Source organism: Coregonus clupeaformis, chromosome 37 (genome assembly GCF_020615455.1).
Source record: "Coregonus clupeaformis isolate EN_2021a chromosome 37, ASM2061545v1, whole genome shotgun sequence".
Classification (NCBI taxonomy): domain Eukaryota; kingdom Metazoa; phylum Chordata; class Actinopteri; order Salmoniformes; family Salmonidae; genus Coregonus; species Coregonus clupeaformis.
The window spans coordinates 20,428,295-20,446,704 of record NC_059228.1 but is presented as its reverse complement, the minus strand read 5'-3'; the positions used below and the strand labels follow the sequence as shown (position 1 = coordinate 20,446,704).

Here is an 18,410-nt window from a genome sequence, read left to right as displayed (position 1 = left end):
CATAAACCATCAAGCGCTGTGATGAAACTGGCTCTCATGAGGACCAACACAGGAATGGAAGACCCAGTTACCTCTGCTGCAGAAGATACGTTCATTAGAGTTACCAGCCTCAGAAATTGCAGCCCAAATAAATGCTTCACAGAGTTCAAGTAACAGACACATCTCAACATCAACTGTTCAGAGGGGACTGTGTGAATCAGGCCTTCATGGTCGAATTGCTGCAAAGAAACCACTACTAAAGGACACCAATAAGAAGAAGAGACCTGCTTGGGACAAGAAACACGAGCAATGGACATTAGACCGGTGGAAATGTGTCCTTTGGTCTGGAATCCAAATTGGAGATTTTTGGTTCAAACCGCCGTGTCTTTGTGAGACGCGTGTGGGTGAACGGATGATCTCAGCATGTGTAGTTCCCACCGTAAAGCATGGAGGAGGAGGTGTTATGGTGTGGGGGAGCTTTGCTGGTGACACTGTCTGTGATTTATTTAGAATTCAAGGCACACTTAACCAGCATGGCTACCACAGCATTCTGCAGCGATACGCCATCCCATCTGGTTTGGGCTTAGTGGGACTATCATTTGTTTTTCAACAGGACAATGACCCAACACACCTCCAGGCTGTGTAAGGGCCATTTCACCAAGAAGGAGAGTGATGGAGTGCTGCATCAGATGACCTGGCCTCCACAATCCCCCGACCTCATCCCAATTGAGATGGTTTGGGATGAGTCGGACGGCAGAGTGAAGGAAAAGCAGCCAACAAGTGCTCAGCATATGTGGGAACTCCTTCAAGACTGTTGGAAAAGCATTCCAGGTGAAGCTGGTTGAGAGAATGCCAAGAGTGTGCAAAGCTGTCATCAAGGCAAAGGGTGGCTATTTGAAGAATTTGTTTAACACTTTTTTGGTTACTATAAATGACTAAAATGTAAATGTAAATATGATTCCATATGTGTTATTTCATAGTTTTGATGTCTTCACTATTATTCTACAATGTAGAAAATAGTAAAAATAAAGAAAAACCCTTGAATGAGTAGGTGTGTCTAAACTTTTGACTGGTACTGTATATGTGTTAGGTTTCCATTGTCCTGGTCCACCAGTTTGGCCAACTCAACCTTACTTTTCTGTACGAGGATTGCATACAAGGTGGATTTTTATGCTTAGATGGACCAAGGTGTATATATTATTCTTTCACGGCTAACAGTACTTGTTTGGCCTCAATGCTAGTATATTTCACCACTGAAAGGTATATTGTTTTTCCTGTCACACAATCGCATGATATGCGTAGCGATATCAGCTCATAGATTTGGATGGATTGTCTGGGGTTTTCTCTAACAAGGTTAACACATTTTCTACCTAAACTGCCTGTTTCTGAAAGACAAGACTGCCTTAAGGGGCATTTCTTACATGCTTGTTTTCCTAAAGTGAGCAATCCGGGGAAAACTGCTGCTTGAATTTACCTATATGTTGCTTGTTAACACCTGCCAATCTAGATGTGAAGATATTTTAGTTGCCTCTGCTATTATCAGTATATGTCATACATAAAGTCTTACTCATTCCCCTATTCAAGTGAAATGTGTCATTATCAGGGGGTGGGGATGGGTTTAACCTATAATTGTTTGGAACTAGGGCTGACTGTTTGTTTGAACATTTGTTTTGCTCCAGGTCAGGAAGATGACGGCAGGAAGGTTCTGGTGCTGAGCTATCCCCAGTACTGCCGTTACCGCTCGGTCCTGGCCCGGCTCAGAGAGCAGCCGTCGGCCCTGCTGACGGACCACACCGTGCTGGCTCTGGGCGGCATCGCCTCCCTACACAGCACAACACGCATCCTCTACTGCAGGGACACCTTCGAACACCCCACCCTGCTGCAGAACGAGAGTGTCTGCGACGAGTTCGGTAAGTCCCAAAACGCTAGGGTGCAGGTAGCACCTGCTCCGCTTCAAAAGGTCTTCTCCAATTTTGCGCCGACTGAACACCACACAGGGTTGAGGTCACTTCCACTTTGATTCAAGTCACTTCAAGGGATGGGTTGAATTGAAATTCCCTATGTGGACTTGAGATGATTCAGTTCGCTTCCTAAATTGACTGAATTTAAATGGAACTGACCCCAACACTGCAAAACACACCAGCAAAACACACCAGGCTGGTGAGTATCATCTGTCCTTAAGATAGTCTTTGTTTAAAGGCCCATTGCAGCCCAGTGATTTTCCTGTGTTTTAGATATATTTCTACACTATGAGGTTGGAATAATCCTGTGAAATTGTGAAAATTATGATAATGCCCTTTTAGTGTGAGAGCGGTTTGAAAAGGCTGTATGAAATTTCAGCCTGTTTTGGTGGGATGGAGTTTTGGCCTGCCTGGTGACACTTAATAGGTCGTTATTAATAATTTTTAAGGGATTGTTAAATAAATGTTAACTATTTGGTTGTAATATCATCAGTTCTTGAAGAGCATAGTCAGAGCTACACATTTCTGATTATTCAAGGCATAAAATATGCGCACATTTAGCTCTATCATCTCTCAATATTGGCCACCATTAATTGGATATTTTAGTGATATAAATTAAAAGTGAACTATACCTGCCATGTATGAGTGGTTTAGGTTAATTTCCTATCCTTTGCGGGATCTGTCTGTCAAGCAGCAGAAGGGCGCATTTGCCGATGTACTGTCAGATGATAATGTTTACTTTGCAAGCTACCGGTAGAAACTTTGTACAGTTGGCTAAACATAGTGGTAAGTAGACCTAATGTATTTTCTTCTCCAACCAACGTAGGCCTACCTAGTGAAGTTAGCTAACATTATCCCCTTTTCAACATTGTTTTTAATCACGATTGCTGCTGACAGACATGATAGGCTACATTGATTGATGGACCACATCAAATTGGCTAGCTAGCTAATAACAGATCACGTCAATATGGCTAGTTAACAAGCTAACTTTCAGGGAATAAACTAGATGGCTATATCCAAATATTGTTTGATTTACTTGCCATCTATATTGGTGATGACAGTAGTTACTTGCAGTATAACTCTGATGATAGAGCTAAGTGTGGAATCATCTGAAATGTGTAGTTCTGACTATGCTCTTCATCAGGTGATGATATTAAAACCAAATACACTATATATACACAAGTATGTCGACACCCCTTCAAATTAGTGGATTAGGCTATTTCAGCCACACCCATTGCTGACAGGTGTATAAAATCAAGCACACAGCCATGCAATCTCCATAAACAAACATTGGCAGTAGAATGGCCTTACTGAAGAGCTCAGTGACTTTCAACGTGGCACTGTCATAGGATGCCACCTTTCCAGCAAGTCTGTTCGTCAAATTTCTGCCCAGCTAGAGCTGCCTGGTCAACTGTAAGTGCTGTTATTGTGAAGTGGAAATGTCTAGGAGCAACAACGGCTCAGCCGCGAAGTGGTAGGCCACACAAGCTCAGAGAACGGGACCGCCGAGTGCTGAAGCGTGTAGCTCGTAAAAATAATCTGTCCTCAGTTGCAACACACACTATCGAGTTCCAAACTGCCTCTGGAAGCAACATCAGCACAAGCACTGTTCGTCTGGAGCTTCATGAAATGGGTTTCCATGTAAAGCCTGCCGCCATTGGACTCTGGAGCAGTGGAAATGCTTTCTCTAGAGTGATGAACCATGCTTCACCATCTGAAAGTCCGACAGACGAATCTGGTCAATGCATAGTGCCAACTGGAAAGTTTGGTGGAGGAGGTATAATAGTCTGGGGCTGTTTTTCATGGTTCGGGCTAAGTCCCCTAGTTCCAGTGAAGAGAAATCTTAACGCTACAGCATACAATGACATTCTAGAGGATTATGTGCTTCCAACTTTGTGGCAACAGTTTGGGGAAGGCCCTTTTCTGTTTCAATGCCCCCGTGCACAAAGCGAGGTCCATACAGAAATGGTTTGTCGAGATCGGTGTGGAAGAACTTGACTGGCCTGCACAGAGCCATGACCTCAACCCCATCGAACACCTTTAGGATGAATTGGAACGCCAACTGCGAGCCAGGCCTAATCGCCCAACATCAGTGCCCGACCTCACTAATGCTCTTGTGGTTGAATGGAAGCATGTCCCCGCAGCAACGTTCCAACATCTAGTGGAAAGCCTTCCCAGAATAATGGAGGCTGTTATAGCAGCAAAGGGGGGACCAACTCCATATTAAGACCCAATGGTTTTGGAATGAGATGTTTCGAAGAGCAGGTGTCCACATACTTCTGGTCATGTAGTGTAGTTATAACACTTATTTAACAATCCCTTGAAAATGGCACGTAGTTGTCAATGGATTTAGTGAAGCTGGGAGTCTCCTTGCCCCCCAGCAGCCACATCTAACGCTCTGCACCATATTGTGACGTTTTATTGATAACAACCTATAGACCAATAAGAAAGAGAGTTCCAAACCTCTCTGCCAATAACAGCTAGTTTTCAGGTTTCCCTTCCCCACTCAGACCACTCCCAGACAGTCCTAGCAACATTCTTGCTTGAGAAATTGCTCTTTGCTAAAAAGCTGTGTTTGTTTCTTTTTGACCATTTTGATTGAAAACAATCACAGTAAGGTACTTAATTGATTTGATATTGAGATAAAAAAACATCTGCATTGGACCTTTAACTCTTTTGTTTTATAGCTTAACTCATTGGACCTTTTGATTTATAGCTTAACTCACCGTAATTGTGGAACAGGTCAAAAGATTTGGAGAGACTGTCTGTGTGGGTAATTGAAATTTAAAAGAGAAGTGAGGAGGTGAGGGGAAACTGTTTTATGCGTAGGAAAATCTGGTATGAATTAATAGCAAGCTCACATCCTCCTGCTGCTCATAGTGTTGGCTCATTGTGCCAGCGCCTGGAAGTGTCACACCACATTCAGGCATAAGTCTTTTTCACTCTCTGACTGAAGTGTCATTAGGTAAACACTACTTCTTTCAGTACGCCACATTACTGTGTGTTTCATTCGTGTTAGGAAACATTAAATTCACCCATGTTTATTTCAGATTTGTATTAGGTCAAGTGCCAGGGGCAGTGAATAATGGGCCGTTGTTAAAGCTAGAAGTGACTGGAAACTATTGTATTTATGCTTTTCCAATGCTAATCATGACCTTTAACATTGGCCAAGTCTTTTTCTTGCCCCTTTAACAGACTTTATTTTTTTATTCAAGTGAATTGACAGCCACCTCACGGTGTGTGGACAGAATGTCATTTGTATCACTGCAGAACTACTGGAACTGCTAATAATTAAAATGCTGTTATCTAGAGAGGACCAAGGAGTGCCACTGTCATTTAGAGAAACTTAAGGCTTTATTTTGGTTTGGTTACTCAAGGCCCGTGTAATAGCAGGACAGCTTGACATGATGTCACTTAGTATCAAGGACTTACTTCCTATTTCCATATTCATGTGTCCTCATTTCTACCAAACTGTGAGAGGATGATGACAATGTGATTATTGCATATGATTATCATATTGTTTGTGAACATACTCTTCTGTACAACCGCACAGATATGATGGAACAAAAATGATTAATTACATAACATAGTCTACAAAGAAAGGTTTGAAGTAATAGCGTTCCAAGGTATTTCCTCTGAGAGATAGTTAGAGGCAGTAAGATTAACTTTGCTCTGTGGTAATCATATTAGAATTGTAATTCTGTGGTTGGAATATGCTGTGAGAGAACATGTCTTGAACATTGGTATAATTACATGCCTGGCAACAGTGGAACCATGCGTTGAGAATATTGTGAGGCAAGTTCTTCTTATTTTCCTGCAACAAAGTAATAATGTTGCTTACCCTCCCTGCCCCCACCTCTGAGAAACATAATACCCATTGCTTAAATATACTGTGTTTTGAAAGCTGGTGAGGCACTCATGTTTGACGTGAAACTACAGGCTCATTCCTTAATTTAGTATTTTATTCTAACTGCTATGTCTGGAAAGGAGATAAAATCGATTTTTGTGCAAAAATGGTTGTTATTGTTTGCCTGTTTGAAATGTTTCCGCTCAGATTTTTTGGTTTTATGTTTATTAAAGAGGGAACATTTCTGGAATACATCTGAATCCTTTTAGTAATCCTCGGGGGAAAATATTTATTACTGGATATTAATACTACCCAGATGCATAGATCCTAAAGAGATTCTATTTTTATCGTATTGTGAAATGAAGGGCACTGTGTAAATGTTCCTGTAAAAGCACTGTAGCATGGCCAGGATGAGAGCAGAATATAAACACACTGATAAAGGAGTGATTTCCTTTGTGTGCCTGTGTCACTCCCCTCCACTGAATCCCAGTAGAGCTGGAGATTGCCTAAGACAGGCCCATTTTTATCCTGCTAAACTGTTAACATGTGCTCCCCTATAGATTGGAAGAATTCCTGCTCTGAAACCTTTCTTCCAAAGCTAAAATCAGGCTATATAGCTGGCACTGTTTTAATATATTTGGGTAATCAGAGAGATTTCATTTTCTTATATTTCTCAGCGTCCCATCTCTTCGGAATTGTGTTAACCATGGTTATGTATTTTTTATCATCCATATGCCATATCATTGAAACATTAGATTAAGGAAATAAGCATGTGAAAAAATGTTTTTCATGCTAGCAAGAACCTCACATTGGTACTGAACTAAAAGCATGTTCAGTCCACTGATAGCATGATTGTGTGGTGAAGCATAATATCCCTTATTTTGTATCCTAATCAGAAACATAGAGGACAAGCTGCCCAGATGCACACTATTACAGGCCTTTCGTCTGTACAGTAAACAGCCTGGAGAGGTATGATTTATCTGGACATAGAGAGGAGGGAGAGGACTTTCACAGGCTCTTAAAGTTGCTTATTGTATAGAGGTTGTGGAGCAGCATGCTGGGGCCTGGAGTCAATGAGTCATGAGGGATGATATTACATACCCTTGAAGTTTGGATTTTAAATGGGAAGTTCATCAATTTGAGTGAAAATAAGGCCACATGCAAAAATTGATGAACTTCCCCTTTAAGGACATTGTGTGGGCACTCTTTTGCTCCTCTTATATTTGCAGGTAGGGGAATGTTGGTATTGTTGGACATCATTTATGAGTATCGTAAATAGCATCAATCTTACTAACACTACTTCCTCATCACAGTACAATAAAGAAGGAAAGCATCTGCGTTATTCAGCGAGGGAAACATCTCACTATCTCTCAGAGGAATAAATTACCCTACAAATAGACAATAGGTAGTGGAAAAGTATGCCCTGACCTATTTGAAATGAATATACATTTATTATTTATCACCGCCACAGTTTAATGCTCAAAGATTTTACATTACAAAGTTGTAACAATAGCTCTTTGGTTAACTCAATCCCATCAAATGGAACTGGAGCGTAATCTATTGGAATGTATTATGGTTTATTGATGTATGGGTGCGTTTATTCGTGCATTCATTTATTTATAGGTCGCTGTGATTTCTCCTTTCTCGGTAATGAATAGCATAAGTCTTGAGCTCCTCCACTGCTTAGTAGTTTATATGAAACAGATTGCTTGATTTTTAAAAGCCCCAGCCAGACCCATTTCGTTTTTGTTTCACTCTGTCAATATCAATAATCTGGAAACGTTTGAAGGTTAGCCCGTTTTTAGCAAATCCCACATTACGTAATTTTGTCTGTTTTACATTCGCGCTCACAGAAAGACATGCCGTATTTGGGACAGCCCCTCTGTGTGTTGTTAGGCTTGACTTTCATCCTTAAAAGGGATTTTCTTCTCTCTAAACAATAGCCATTAAGTGACACTGCCAACTCATAGGCACTAGGCAAATCTTAACTCTACTGTACGTAAACTGCACAGAGATATATTTTTAGATCACGACACTATTAATGTATCTGTTTGATATTTTCCTTCTTTTTGACAGCAGAGCAGCACTTGTATCTTTCTTAATGGGACAGGGCAGAGGAGATGTATGGTGGGGTGGGGGCAGAGCGTTTGGTGTATTAAAATCACACACTGTGACTGAATCTAAATGGAGCACGGGGATGTTGTCAAGTTTTTTCGAGGTCAGAGTTCAGATCATTCCTTACTCTGCTTGTCAGCTTGGTTGTGGTTTAAAGCTGGCTGAGTTTGGAGAATGATGTCTGTTAATGAGTCCCAGTGACACGCTGCAAAGATCACGAGTGTGTCACATGAGGAGGGAAAAGAAAGGCAGAGGGAGAGATTTAGAGTGTGTTTAAGTTAAAATTCTGATTTACATATGCATGATTTTAAAAGAGTAGGATTAAAGAATGCTTGTTAAACTGTATGTTTAAATTAAATGTATGGTATTGTACATGTGAGAATGGTATAAGGGCAATTCAATGCTTGAGTGTACTTTTATATTAGTGTATACTCAAGCACTGCTACTTTATGAGTTTGCTCAGCACAATCACACACATTCACACCCTCAAACACACTCCATCCAATGAAAATGATTTCATAATCCTCACCATAATAAACGTCTTTGAACAGTTTAATTGGCTCTTCCTGGAATCACTCCGTTTCACTTCATTTGATCTGATGAAAGAGTAATGTTCCCTTCCCAAGGGGTGCATACACAACACTGCACAAATAAAGCTGCAGTGGCAAATGACTGCAATAATAAACAAGGCAAATTCACACGCACTTCTGATAATTTTAGCTCAAATTGCTTTTGTTTATTCGCTAATCATGTTAATTAGCGGATCTTGTTTTAAGTGAATTTCATATTTATTCCAGGAGGATGAAAGAGCATGGTTATTTGGTATAAGTGATGTATCAGAGGGTTGTTGTGTAAGACGTGACACAAATATTCTCTTCACAAATGACATACAGTAGACACTGTGCTATCTAAGCTGGTATTTTGAGCCTTTGAGACATGGAATGTAGTTCTACACGAAGACATTTATTATATGTAGAACTGAAACAGAGGGACAGAGACATAAACAACAAAAAAGAGTATTGGTCTTTGCTGGGGAACATAATAAACCTTATGGCCATTATTAAACAACATCCATATATTACAGACATGTGTCTTTAGCTGCATCAGGAGTTTGCAGGGCTGTTAACTTTAACTCTGTGGTTAAATAAAATAAAGATGTTTTATTGTCACATACACTGGATGGGTGCAGTGAAATGTGTGGTTTTACAGGGTATCCCAACCAGATGGAATAGTAGTGGACATAAAGGAAGTGTGTATGCCCACTTAAAGGAAAGATCCACCCATTTTGCATGTTCTATCATTTTTGGGCATCTCTGAGCGATGTTCTACACTCTTAGAAAGAAAGGTGCTATCTAGAACCTAAAATGGTACTTCGGCTGCCCTCCTAGGAGAACCCTTTGAAAAAACACTTTTGGTTCAAGGTAGAACCCTTCTGGGTTCCATGAAGATCCCTTTCTACAGAGGGTTCTACATGGAACCCAAAAGGGTTCTCCTATGGGGACAGCCGAAGAACCCTTTTGGAGCTATTTTTTCTAAGAGTGTATCGATTCCTGGGGTCAACTATGTTTTCATATGTATCTGAGCTCTTGCTGTTCACGCAGGCAGAAATACAGTCGGTATGACATAGCATTGTGAAAAAGCCGCTCTAACTAAACTGGAAGTTAATAGGAAGATTACTTTTAGATCACAAAAACGTCTATCATACATGTCAGATTTCAAAACTGGCCGATGTCATAATGCGGGAGGTTTTCTTCTGTCGAATGAGCCATTGATTATATTTCTGAGATATTACTACGTCGAGAAATGTGTAATTTACAGTGAGGGAAAAAAGTATTTGATCCCCTGCTGATTTTGTACGTTTGCCCACTGACAAAGAAATGATCAGTCTATAATTTTAATGGTAGGTTTTTTTGAACAGTGAGAGACAGAATAACAACAACAAAATCCAGAAAAACACATGTCAAAAATGTTATAAATTGATTTGCATTTTAATGAGGGAAATAAGTATTTGACCCCCTCTAAATCAGAAAGATTTCTGGCTCCCAGGTGTATTTTATACAGGTAATGAGCTGAGATTAGGAGCACACTGAAGCAATCAATCAATCAGATTCCAAACTCTCCACCATGGCCAAGACCAAAGAGCTCTCCAAGGATGTCAGGGACAAGATTGTAGACCTACACAAGGCTGGAATGGGCTACAAGACCATCGCCAAGCAGCTTGGTGAGAAGGTGACAACAGTTGGTGCGATTATTCACAAATGGAAGAAACACAAAATAAATGTAAATCTCCCTCGGCCTGGGTCTCCATGCAAGATCTCACCTCGTGGAGTTGCAATGATCATGAGAACGGTGAGGAATCAGCCCAGAACTACACGGGAGGATCTTGACAATGATATCAAGGCAGCTGGGACCATAGTCACCAATAAAACGATTGGTAACACACTACGCCGTGAAGGACTGAAATCCTGAAGCGCCCGCAAGGTCCCCTGCTCAAGAAAGCACATATACAAGCCCGTCTGAAGTTTGCCAATGAACATCTGAATGATTCAGAGGAGAACTGGGTGAAAGTGTTGTGGTCAGATGAGACCAAAATCGAGCTCTTTGGCATCAACTCAACATACCGTGTTTGGAGGAGGAGGAATGCTGCCTATGACCCCAAGAACACCATCCCCACCGTCAAACATGGAGGTGGAAACATTATGCTTCGGGGGTGTTTTTCTGCTAAGGGGACAGGACAACTTCACCGCATCAAAGGGACGATGGACGGGGCCATGTACCGTCAAATCTTGGGTGAGAACCTCCTTCCCTCAGCCAGGGCATTGAAAATGGGTCGTGGATGGGTATTCCACAATGACAATGACCCAAAACACACGGCCAAGTCAACAAAGGAGTGGCTCAAGAAGAAGCACATGAAGGTCCTGGAGTGGCCTAGCCTGTCTCCTTAATCCCATAGAAAATCTGTGGAGGGAGCTGAAGGTTCGAGTTGCCAAACGTCAGCCTCGAAACCTTAATGACTTGGAGAAGATCTGCAAAGAGGAGTGGGACAAAATCCCTCCTGAGATGTGTGCAAACCTGGTGGCCAACTACAAGAAACGTCTGACCTCTGTGATTGCCAACAAGGGTTTTGCCACCAAGTACTAAGTCATGTTTTGCAGAGGGGTCAAATACTTATTTCCCTCATTAAAATGCAAATCAATTTATAACATTTTTGACATGCGTTTTTCTGGATTTTTTTGTTGTTATTCTGTCGCTCATTGTTCAAATAAACCTACCATTAAAATTATAGACTGATCATGTCTTTGTCAGTGGGCAAACGTACAAAATCAGCATCAAATACTTTTTTCCCTCACTGTAACAGAGGGTGAACCACATTTGTCCTATTTCTCTGCCTCTTCAGTCCAGGGTGCATTTCATGGTGCTGTTGCGAACGTCATACTCCACTGAGAAGCACACGATCTGCAGGTTGAACATGGTGAGATTGTAGACTCTTAAATTGATAGTGCAGTTTGTTTAGGCGATTTTACAGCTAACTAGCTACTTCACATGCTGATATTGACTTTGGTATTATTGTGTGTAGCTACATTTGCTAGCCAGCTAGCCAGCCAACCCCATACTCCCAGTCGATATTAGATAGAAAGTCACGGCTCAGCCCGCCTGTGGTGAAAACAACATTTGGTTACCTAGGTTACCCCCTTGGCTCACAGCAAAAACGTTACCTTTTTCAAACGCAATTGTCTTGTTGTCTGCTTGTTTTAGTCAATTACAAAACTACATTGAAGAAAAGTACAACATGTCTAAAGATTACTTTTCAACATTGCCTGCTCCCAAGTGTTCTCACTACTTAGAAAAACGTTATATTGTAGGGCTTCCCTCATGCCCCTTTTCATGACGGTGCTTGCAGCCACGTGAGTGAGTGATAGCTAGCTACCGACCGGAACAATAAGCTAGCCAAGACCAACAACACAAACAAACAGACTATACAGTTACAAGTAGTGAATGGAGTTACACACGGACTATAGTAAACAAGTTAAATACCTTATCAGTGATGAAATGTTTTCCACACACATAGAGTTATAGTTACCTGAAGCCTACTTGGACACCGGCTCCCCTCAATTTCCCACACACCCACGCCAAATAGCCTGAAGCCACAGGGCTCTTCTTGCAGGCTCTATTTCCCTACGTGGGAGCATTGCGAACCGTAGGTCGGATTTCTGACCTGGTTACATGTACATCGAACAACACAGCAGCTTTTTGGCATGTTTTGTTATTTCTGTATGACAAAAAATTTACACTGGGGGTGAATGGGAAAGAATGTTTGTTTTCCCCAATTTGTGGGCGCGGTCAAGGGGAATTCCTTTTTATACATGAATATCGACTTGGAGTATAGAATTAGGAATTAGAATACTAGAATGGACATGAACCTTCGTATGATGGGATAAAGGTCAGCCATTTTGGTAAGGGAGTTGGTCAACCATGGTTTGCCAGTGCTGTGATAAGATATTGTGTAAAATAATGAATATGGAGAATTTATCAGCAATGTATGTTTGTTAGTTTGCTAGCGAGACAGTATTTCTTTTTTTTATTAACTGCCAATATACCAACATTCCATTCAAACAATGCAGTCAATCAACAGCCATACACTGGCTGAAATCAGTTGATGATAGGACTTAGACAAGTTGTAAACAACTACTATATTGTGTCATATAATATCACTCACAGCTTTCCAAGAAATGTATTAACTTTTATTTATTCAGAGTAGCCCAATTGAGAGCAGGGTCTCATTCCCAATGGTGCCCTGAGTACAAAATTACGCTGCCATTTTCCCCCCATTCTGGAACTTTGAGGGTTTATGACAGGGTTCCCTAACTGGCGGCCTTTATTCGGTTTTATTTGCCTCCCCCCAAGTTTTCTGAGCAAAAACAATAATATAAGCAAGGTTGGAAATTATTATGTTTTAGTCAAATATTAGATCTGTTTGGGATTCTTGCCGTGAATTTGTAGTCTGCAAATTATTTGCAATTATATTCTGGCCTTCCGACCATCCGCTCAAGAAAAAAATTACCTGCGGCTGAATCGAATTGATGATCCCTGGTTTATGACATAGCCCCTCTAGTAATTGAATAGGTCGTTATCAATAAAATGTCACAATATGATGCATAGTGTTCAATTTGGCTGCCGGGAGGCAAGGAGACACCAGCTCCACCAAAACCATTGACAAGGGATTGTTAAATAAATGTTATAACTATTTGGTTTTAATATCATCACCTCTTGAAGAGCATAGTCAGAACTACACATTTTCGATTATTCCACATTTAAAAGCTCGATCATCAGAGTTACACAGCAAGTAACTGCATGCTTTTCATGATCAGTAAACATTAATTAATCATGTAATTTCAGATACTTGAGGGTAGCCTATCCATTTGGCATGTAGCTAGCTAGATAGCTAGCTAAGCAAACAATATGTGTTATTTAGCTTGCTTCATCAGAGATTATGTTTTTGGAAAGAGCTTGACATCGTTAAAGTTGTCAAACAATATTTTGATATATCCCCTGAAAGTTAGCTTGTTGTTATTGTTATTGACATATGTTATTAGCTAGCTAGCCAATTTGATATGGTCCATCAATCAATGTAGCCTATCATGTCTGTCAGCAGCAATCGTGATTAAAAACAATGTTGAAAAGGGGATAATGTTAGCTAACTTCACTAGGTAGGCCTACGTTGGTTGGAGAAGAAAATACATTAGGTCTACTTACCACTATGTTTAGCCAACTGTACAAAGTTTCTACCGGTAGCTTGCAAAGTAAACATTATCATCTGACAGTACATCGGCAAATGCGCCCTTCTGCTGCTTGACAGACAGATCCCGCAAAGGATAGGAAATTAACCTAAACCACTCATACTTGTATAGTTCACTTTTATTTTATATCACTCAAATATCCAATTAATGGTGGCCAACATTGAGAGATATCGTGAAGCTATCCTCACGTATCTGAAATGACATGATCAATTTATGTTTACTGATCGATGTTTACTTTGGTGCATGCAGTTACTTGCTGTATAACTCTGATGATAGAGCTAAATGTGCGCAAATGTTTTTTATGGAATAATCCGAAATTTGTAGTTCTGACTATGCTCTTCAAGATCGAGGTGATGATATTACAACCAAATAGTTACCATTTATTTGACAATCCCTTGAAAACGGCACCTAGTTGTCAATGGTTTTAGCGAAGCTGGGGGTCTCCTTGCCCCCCAGCAGGCAAATCGAACACTTATTGTGACATTTTATTAATAACAACCTATAGGATCTCTGTGGCCAGAGCATAGAGAGAGCATTGCATTGTGGGTTTTGTAGTCGACTTGAGCTGCAACAGATTTCCACAAAGATTTTCACATGTTGCTACCAACCTTATTATAATGCCAAAATTAAACATTTGTTCACAAAAAATATTGTTCTCACATATTAGTGTACATTATAGGAATTAGTGGTTTTGGGTGGATTTTTCCTTTAAGGACAATGTAGTTAAATGCTGGCAGTTAAATGCTGCGTTCACCTGTGAGGTAGGGAAGAAAGAGGCTGAACTGAAAAGGGACTATCTCATTTCCTGTAAACATACATGCTGCGATGTGGGCCTGTTGCCATGGGGACTGGGTTCCAGGCAGCCTGCTGTTTTGACTGGATTTTGATGATGATTGATAATTACTACCTGGCATTTGGTCCCCATCTTCATAAACATATGGCTAGATTTGCCCTCCGCGATATATCTGGCAAATTGTTCCCTTTGATAATAGGTTTTTAATGTTCCACGGTTGACGTTTGTTGGGCATAGCAATCATTTTCTCATGTAATTATATTTGCTGCGTGCGGTTATACAAGTCCCAGAAATAGAATCGATTTCACATTGAATTTATGTGACCTATCCAGGATGGTGGCAGAATTTAATTTACAATTCTTGCAACAAACAAAAGGTTAGAGGGTGTTATGTCGGTAGTCGCATATTGAAATTTGAGCATTTGAAAATGGCTATTGCAGAAAGACTTCAAGACATTCATTTTTTTTACATTTTTAGTCATTTAGCAGACGCTCTTATCCAGAGCGACTTACAGTTAGTGAGTGCATACATTATTTTTTTATACTGGTCCCCCGTGGGAATCAAACCCACAACCCTGGCATTGCAAACGCCATGCTCTACCAACTGAGCTACACCCCTGCCGGCCATTCCCTCCCCTACCCTGGGCCAATTGTGCGCCGCCCCATTGGTCTCCCGGTCGCGGCCGGTTACGACAGAGCCTGGATTCGAACCAGGATCTCTAGTGACACAGCTTACACTGCGCTGCAGTGCCTTAGACCATTGCGCCACTCGGGGACCCTGTGGCTTGTGTAAAATTTCCATCATAAGAACATTGCATTATGATACTTGTTAGCTTACATAAACACAGGCAATTGGAAGCCATCTCAGTATACAGTATTCAGCTCTGAAGGCATAACAAGCTGTCACGTTATTTAACTACCTAAACGACCCACTGCGTACTTACTAGCATACTACTGTACTTGTCACACTATATTTCAAATTTCTGAGCTCCTGCAGTATAAGTAAACCACAGAGATGAAAGGAAATCCAGTCAAAGCTCTATATGAGTTACAAAGACTATAGGAATGCAAAAAAGCCCAGGTTCTGTTAGAGAGATAATGATCACTCATCCTCCCCTGTCAGTCAGCGTACTGAAGGAATCGTCTTTGAGGAAAATGAAAAGGATAATACACAATTTGTGTAGGAAATTAGGAGGTTGGCTGTGGAATAACATGTGAAACATATGCCAGAGGATGAGAGAAGATCAAATAAAGATAAAATACATTTTAATAAAATCACAATGCTGCCTCCATCTCCCTTATTCCTCGCCTCTCTGTGTTACCCTCACTGTGTGACATTTCTAAATGAGGATAAAAGGCAACCTACATACACTGAGTGTGCAAACCATTAAGAACACCTTCCTAATATTGAGTTGCACCCCCCCTCAATTCGTCGGGGCATGGACTCTACTAGGTGCTGGCCCATGTTCACTACAATGCTTCCCACAGTTGTGTCAAGTTGGCTGGATGTCCTTTGGGTGGTGGACCATTCTTGATACACACAGGAAGCCGTTGAGCCTGAAAACCGCAGCAGAGTTGCAGTTCTTGACACACTCAAACCTATGCACCTGGCACCTACTACCATACCCTGTTCAAAGGCACTTACATCTTTTGTCTTGCCCATTCACCCTCTGAATGGCACACATACACAATCCATGTCTCAATTGTCTCAAGGCTTAAAAATCCTTCTTTAACCTGTCTTCTCCCGTTCATCTACACAGATTGAAGTGGATTTAACAAGTGACATCAATAAGGGATCATACTGTAGCTTTCACTTGGATTCACTTGGTCAGTCTATGTCATGGAAAGAGCAGGTATCCTTAATGTTTTGTACACTCAGGTGGGAGAGAGAGATAGACTTGTGTAAACATTAGGTTAAGACCTTAAGGCTGGGTGGGTTACACCTTAGGCTGTTGTTCACGGGGGATTTAGCTCATTTGTAGAAGTCTGCTTAATCCTAGAGTACATGTAATACCGTGTCCTGACCTGTGTCAGGAGTAGTGAGCTGCCCTCTGTTAGAGCCCCCTTTCAAACACATCAGACTCAGTGACTGTGAAAATGTCACATCAATGGAGCTACCCAGCAGGAAAAACCTACACAATCAGAAAGTTTGCTTCCAGTAGGGATTTTATGTGCTGTTATTTTTTTTCAGTAATTTTTGGTTTGTTAGAAGGTTGTTTGCTGTAGAGTTGTACATATTCTTGTGTTTGCTTCATATTCTGTAATATTTTATTGGGCTACAGAAATCATGAATAATTGGTTTTCACTAAAAGATAATGGAAATGAAAAAGGGAAAATATGTATGCAAATCCTCTTTCTTTCAACCACCTCTCGCTTCCTCCATCTTACTCTCTTTCTGTCTCTCTGGTTAGTGAGCAGGTAGAACAGTAATTACTAACAAGTGATTGCATGTTTGGTATTATGTGTTGTGTTTCAACATCCCCAGTGTTCACTGAGAATAAGCAAACCACATTCTTCATTAAATTTGGAATAGCTCTCAGCAACTAAATTATGTATTGTGCTGTGGTTGCATTTATATTCTACATGGCCTCTTCACTAACAAATACATTTTTCTGGAATACCTTACCTATATTCGAGTATACACGACTATCATGCAATGTCTACGTATAGGGTGAAATACATTTAAAAAAAACGTACATTCATATAAGATTATAATAATAAATCAACCCTGTATACTGTTTATTTTGAAAACGTTGTCATCTGTAACAATTTCTATTATTTTGTAAATAGAATGTATCGTTTCAATTTTGAGGCATCTGAAATTGTGATGTTCTGAAAATTATGTATTTACCATTTCACAGTCACCATTTTCTCTAAATGACTAAGCATGGAAATAAACCTGAGGCTACACGAGGGGCATAGCTCACCTGTCAAATGCCAGAGTTAAAATGATTAGCATGTCAGACAAGTCAGACGCTGGCTGCTGTTCATAACTTAATAACATAGATCAAATGTGCAGCTCACCACATACTAATGTCCTCTCTGAAAAATAAGTTGACTTTATGTGGACATTAGACTTGTTTTGTTGTTCTAATAATACCCCACACTTTAAACAATACTGGTGGTCAGAGGGGATTTTCAACCTGGATAAAACATGAAGTTGTTCTGCAACCAAAAGGCTTTCTCACTGTGCCTCCCTTCTCTGTGTATGAACTTTGGCCTCATTTGGGTCACAGGGTTGTAGTGAAACCATTGCTCCCTTTTGCTGGGAAGATGTCGGACTCTCAAAAGCATATTTGGACGTCAATGAAATATAAGCCCTCTCCTGATTTAGTTTCAGAGTCATGTGGGAATAAAAACAGAGAAGTTGCTATTTTGAACCAAAAAAGTCAAAGTGGCACTTGCGTCAGCATTGCTTCAGTAAAGAGGGCAACTAATTTGTATGTGGTTGTGGATTTATTTCACTGAGTACAGCAGCATTTCACAAGATGTTGTTGCAGCAGCACTATTTTAGCGAGGAAGCATTTTAGTGTTATATTGCGCCATCACTCTACAGTAAATACCAGTGCCAGCTCAGATTTAAATAGTGTAGTTTAAAACAGGATCGTACAGTATGTGTATGAAATCTATCATTTCAAGTTATCAAGACATAATCATGGTAGTATTTAGATTTAATGTTATTCATCACGTTTCTACAGTGTTCTTTTTATTAATTGCTGCATAATCCCAGGGAATCTGTCAGATGAACGTCCACTGCTGACAAGTTCTTCAGATCCCGTGGCAGCGCTGTCTATGTGGAACGTCAGAAACCATTCGGAGGTGTCTAATGGCTTTTTCAAACGTGCCGTCCATGGAATGATAATGAAGTGCTAGCCCTTAATTGAATTGGAGAAATTAGACAAGGTACTGTCAGACGTT

General features: G+C 40.6%; 1 protein-coding gene across 1 annotated transcript in view; it reads left to right on the top strand.

The window, feature by feature from the left end:
* The window catches only part of LOC121553257 (AT-rich interactive domain-containing protein 5B), a 79,343-nt gene that overhangs the window by 20,062 nt on the left and 40,871 nt on the right, over nt 1-18,410 (top strand). The window contains exon 4 of the mRNA XM_041866278.1: nt 1,659-1,889. Coding sequence (XP_041722212.1) covers nt 1,659-1,889 — 231 coding nt within the window. The remainder of the gene's footprint in view (nt 1-1,658; nt 1,890-18,410) is intronic.